The sequence below is a fragment of the Neltuma alba genome, unplaced genomic scaffold, assembly GCF_004799145.2.
Source record: "Neltuma alba isolate B1F8T4 unplaced genomic scaffold, ASM479914v2 tig00002129_pilon, whole genome shotgun sequence".
NCBI classification, from domain to species: Eukaryota; Viridiplantae; Streptophyta; class Magnoliopsida; order Fabales; family Fabaceae; genus Neltuma; species Neltuma alba.
Genome location: NW_021632748.1, coordinates 225631 through 231354, shown reverse-complemented (window position 1 = coordinate 231354; position 5724 = coordinate 225631). Strand labels below are relative to the sequence as shown.

Genomic DNA, 5724 nt, shown 5'->3' with positions numbered 1-5724 from the left:
AGGACCCACAAATCGTAAAGCCTTGAACCCATGGAGGAAAAGACGCGACACCCATGGAATAGATGAAGGCGAGCTCCACGGACCAATGGTGAAATCGAGACCAACACACGGCGGCGAGACAAAATTCGCGAGACGCAGACCTAGGCGGCGAGTGACGTAGAACCACGGCTGCGAGAAAGAGAACGAGTGAGCAAGAGAGTGAACAAGGAGGGAAACGACTTTTGATCGTCGGCAAGAATCCACGGGGCTGCTGAAGAGAGAGAGGCTACAAAAATGAGATGAGGTTTTATTCCAAAAAAAAGATATTCAGGAAAAAAATGAGATGAGGCCGGAAAGAGCAGAGTAAGTGTTTGTTCGCGCGCGAAGAAGAGACTCCGGGGAAAATGAAAGCTCTGCCGCACTGGAATTTCTCTTCTTCTTTTTTTTTTTTTAAATTCATGGGCCATTAGGGCATCAGGCGCCAGGCATAATGACTCCATAATTACTATTACCGTGTCAATTTGAAGTTCATAGGCTCAGCGAACAAAAATTATTTCAATTATCAGGAGTTTTTTTTTTGCCTGAATTATCAGAAACTAACTCATAATTCATAAAATCGAGTTTAAATCTTACTATTGATATAAGAATTTTATTAGTAAGTAATCTGTAAATACTTGTTCAGTCTAAAGACTAATGTTAGTTATATTCACCTAAATATTTTTTTTTCCGGGAAAAAGAAAAAGGAAGTTCATGGACGCAAAAAGCCAACAACTGATGCCATCGTCAGTTACATTTTAACCCCATAGGCACGTGCTATAAGGCTATAATTTTCCAGTAATTTTTTTATATTTTCAATTTAAATCATTTATTAATAATTTTTAAACAGAAAATTGATTTTATTTACGTTCTGGTCTATTTAAAACAAGTCTAATTTTAAAATAATAAAATATGCGCTGTTCTAATTAAATATGAATAGTTAAGATGAAATGCATAGTGTAACTTTTTATCCTTTTCTTTTCCCCTTTTTAATTGAAACATGAAAATTTTTATTCTTAAATAATATCATAATAAATATATAATACAATTAATAAAAAATTTAATTATAAATAAAATTCATCTATATAATATCTTAATTAAGAAAATGAATAATCTGCAAAGAAAAAAAATTTTATAAACACATGCCTGGCATAAAATTTCAGCAAGAGCGATGGTTGGTTCATCTTTCGTGGAGACATTAGAGCAACATGTTAAGTAAGATAAAATAGGATATGAATAGAATTTATATGAAGGTTCCTCTTTTTTATCTTAAATTGACTAAAGAAAAGAAAATATATGAAAGCTGATCGAATAGATATAAAATATTTATAAATTGAATTAAATATATCCCAAAATCTACCCCTGTTTAATTATAACATATATATAATTATCAGATATTATAGGGGAGAGTAATATATGGTAGATGGATATTATATTGTAACAAGTTGAAAAAATACAAAATATTTTTGTATGATTAACTTACTTTGAGACCAAAAAATAAATGATCTTTAAGATAATAAAATATCAAAAAGATTATCTTAATTTTCGCATGAAAAATCCTTTAGTTGTTCAAATTTAAAATTGGATTTTCATCCTGATGGTCGAATTTTCATCCTTATAGAGAGGATTTTCAAAAATTTTGTTTATATAAGATATTGGAATCTTGGGAATGAAAGACACCAAAAGAGAGACAGAAGTTGGCAGAGATACTGAGCGGCCGGTGATCTAAACAGTGTTTTGCATCTTGAGGTATATATAACGCGAATTCCTTCAATTTAAAATCGCACTATGAATTTTGCTTTCTTTCAACGTGTTCATGTCCAATTCTAACTCTTCTATTGTTGTTTCTGAGTGAAGAATTTTAGTTATTTTAGTTAAAATAAGGATATCTGAGGTTACAACAGACTTGACACTATTCTCTTTTCAGGTCGAGAAAAGTTAAAAAATAACCTTTCTAACAAGTGTACTTCTTAATATTTAAATTTGTGCTTTCTGATAGGTGAGGTCGCTATCACCTCAATCAATAGCTAGTTGAAAATTTTTTAGTCTTTTTTATAGATAACTTTTGAACTTTATAACTACATCTCTTCCAATTTTTTTCAATTAAGTTGCTATTTTGATTTTCTTTTTTTAGGAAAGAAAGGCTATGGAGTCTCATCGTGTTGAAGATATTCGCATATACGAGTGTAGACTTCATAAATGGGACCCAGCTATCCAATGCGATTTTCTTGATGGGCATCCAGAATCTCCTCCCCCAGAAGAGGAATACTTCCAGTTTAGAGTTGTTTTGAAAGAACGCTATTACAATATTTCAAACATGCATCATGACAGAACAGCAGATACAAATACTACTGAGTACGATTTTTTCAGCATCCCATACGCGTCAAGGAAGGAAGCAACGGATTATATGATTTCTATTCTTAATATTCCGGAAGCAAATCGCAAATCCATGGCGCAGCAAATTCTGGATTACATGGACTTCGTGCCTGATCTTGACAATTCATACAACTTGTTCGTTATGATGCTGGTGAATGTTGATATTTTTTATCACGACTGTGATAAAGCTATGGAAAGAGGTGCCAAGGAGGACCAAGGTTGCAGATTGAAAGGAGTGAAGATTCAAGAGGAAGAGGTTGGTGAATGTGGAATCTGTTGGGAAAATTTTAGAATTGACACGGTTCAAATGCCTTGTTCCCATTTATTTCATGGGAACTGCATTTTAAGTTGGCTTTTGAGGAAGAATAATTGTCCCATGTGTCGCTTTCAAATGCCTTCAATAGGGACGGATTCCTAGCAGGTTTACTTTTAAAATACAATTTGTTCTCCAAGTTTATTTTTGGGCTGGTCTATTGTATTGGGTTCTCTCAGCTTTTTTCAATTGGGCATTTGGGCTAGATACAACGGGTAGGCCTTTCAGTTGTAATCCATTCACTTGAATAAAATGTTTTTTTGTTTGTTTGTTTTGTTTGTTTGTCTTCCTTTTTGTGGGTTTTTTTTGGACACTGGCACAGCAGTCTAAGAGTGTGTTTGGCATCACGGTGAGACCCTCCAAACTGACTCCACCACTGGCAATTGATGAAAATAGTAACTTTTCGTCTAAATGTTTTGTTTGGAATGGCGGTAGAAGTAAATGGGCTTATGGCTGAAAAGAGCTTTTTTTTCCAAAAGCTCCAATCCAATGATCCATTGCTTCTGACTTCTCCACGGTAAGTTTGGATAGGTGGGGTCCATGAGTAAGGGAGGAGAGAGGATACTTTATGCATGATGTGTGTTTTTCTTTTCTTAACCTAACCAATTGAGGTGGTTTTTAATATTATTTTCAGTCCTTAATATAAGATCTTATTTAATTTTTATTTTAATGATAAATATAATTAGTAAGAAGTAATTGATAAATTTTTATATAGTAAGTATAAATATTATAGATATAAAATGTTTGTATTATGATTTAGGGACAATGACAAAAAAAGAAACTAAAATTTTGCAAATGTCAAATAAGGAATATTTTTTTCAGTCATTTTATATCTAAACTTACCTTTTATTAATTATCCAAACAAGTTTTAGCTTCTCAAACTGACTTTTTACAAAGTCAATCCAAATATAAATCACATTATACTATCTGAGTTTTACTCAATCTAACTTCTGTAAAAGTCAGATTGAAAAAAAGTTACTTCTGCCACCGCTATCCCAAACACACCCTAAAAAGTAAAAACAACAACTCTCCTCTTCATAGACTATTTTCCCCTTGAATACAATGGAAATACATAAATCAGGAAGAAAACAACAACAAAAAAGTCTAATAAGAATAATAATAAGACCAATAATCTTATTGGTCAAATTACGCCTCATCAATTCAAATTTTGAATAAAAATAAAAAATGAGGATATTTATTCTATTTTTTTTAAAATGTGAAATAAGTAGGTATAAAAAATACATGTGTTTATACCATAAACACTTTTGAATCATCATAGGTGAGACCATCTCGTCCCAATATGACTGGGTCCGAGCTAAATCGATCGGGACAGATATACCATGAACAATCTTACTATGATACTATTAAGTGATATGTTAGACTTGACTGTTTAGATCCCATAAATAAAAATGGATGAAGCAGGATGAAAGATGCATGATTATTATTTCTGGGTCAAAAAAACTACACATACCTGCGCTCACATATAGGCCTATTACAAGATGTACCAACCAAGAAAATAAACAAGAAGAAAACACACATTACAGCCAAATATAACTAACCACTTGGCACAATAAAACTAATGTATTTTTCACAGGAGTGGCGGTTGGGAATCAGAGTTGAACCCCGTTAAAAGATCCTTAGAGTACTGAAGAAAATCCTTTAGTAAGGTGTCTTTCTCTCTACTTTTTAGATATCCATGCAAGCCTAATTGGATAATCTAAAATCTATATCACATGTAAATATTGACTTATGCACCCAGTACACTTCCTCAAATCAGAGCTAGGTCCAAAGTTGAGCAAGAGAGAAACAAAGAAAGAAAGGTAAATGCCACTATGATGGATTCAGTGGCAAGGGATACTCTTCTAATCCAACCTCAATAGATAATTTCGCCACCTCAAAAGGTCTGAGAAATGATACAAGGATTGCTGAATGATGGGTTTGTTACACTAAATTTTCCCAATAATTTGGCCCAAGTCCCTGAAATTTTTAGATACGACCCATTACTATATTATATACTTAAACTACGCCCAACCACATGGAAAAGCATGACAGAAATTCAAGTCAAATAGATAAAGTTAACAGATATAGAAAACTGCTTGAACTTTATTGAGATTCAAAAATGCAACAGATCGAAATACACTTCCATGGCTGAGCTCAGTGTTACATCATCATCAGCATAATCCATTACATAATAGTGTTCATCACAAACCTCATGCACCTCATTGTTAGCAAACTAAACAGACCCAAAGACGTTCTTCATAGTTTTCTTCAGCAAATCCTTGCTCGTATCCTGAAGACTCGTAGCCCACAATAATTGAGATTTCTTTGTTGCTCTGTTAAATGTCCAGGTACATAGTGAGAAGTTATCATGATTTACCACCACTCAATTATATCACCAGCCATATACAACCAGTCGCTTCAATAATTCTGTTATTTTGTTAATTTGTATTTTGAGATACATGTACTGCAAAGTATGGAAAAGTAGTTGAAATTTGAACAAGACAATGCACAAGCAAAAGACAGAGAATTTAGAACAGGAATACATGAAATCCCAAACTTCAATTAACAATACATTCTGCCCATATGCTCACAATAGCTTTATAACCCATATTTTAATTCACATAACCCATATTTTAATTCACATACCTCATCAAACTATGACATTAATTTTAATCAACCCAATGGTACCGATATGATATACTGTGTCATCAAAGCACTGGACTCCAGACTACGATCACAGCAATCTAACTAACCAATGAAGACAAACAATCATAAGTCAATAGCTTTGGCTGCTTCAGATTTTTAATACCATGATAAGCTTATTTTTTACAGAGCGCAGAGCATGAAAGGGGCACTGAGCAGTTGATATAACATTTGCCAAGTTTGAATATTCCTTAACTTGTACGTGTCCTGACCTTCAATTGTGAACAAATGGGTTTTTAAGAGATAGCAGAAAATTGCGCTGTGGCGCCAAATGAAACGTTGTAGAACCTAATAGTACAAGAAGAGAGCACATTTAG

The 5724-nt window shown here is 33.2% G+C and overlaps 1 protein-coding gene across 1 annotated transcript; it reads left to right on the top strand.

The window, feature by feature from the left end:
• The first annotated feature begins 2161 nt into the window (after positions 1–2161).
• LOC114717294 (E3 ubiquitin-protein ligase RNF165-like) lies at positions 2162–2809 on the top strand. The gene has a single exon (XM_028902404.1). The coding sequence runs from the start codon at positions 2162–2164 to the stop codon at positions 2807–2809; it is 648 nt and encodes a 215-aa protein (XP_028758237.1).
• The last annotated feature ends 2915 nt before the right edge of the window (positions 2810–5724 follow it).

Coding starts and splice junctions, on each gene's coding strand:
- LOC114717294 (XM_028902404.1), top strand. CDS start 2,162: ATGGAGTCTCATCGTGTTGAAGATATTCGCATATACGAGTGTAGACTT.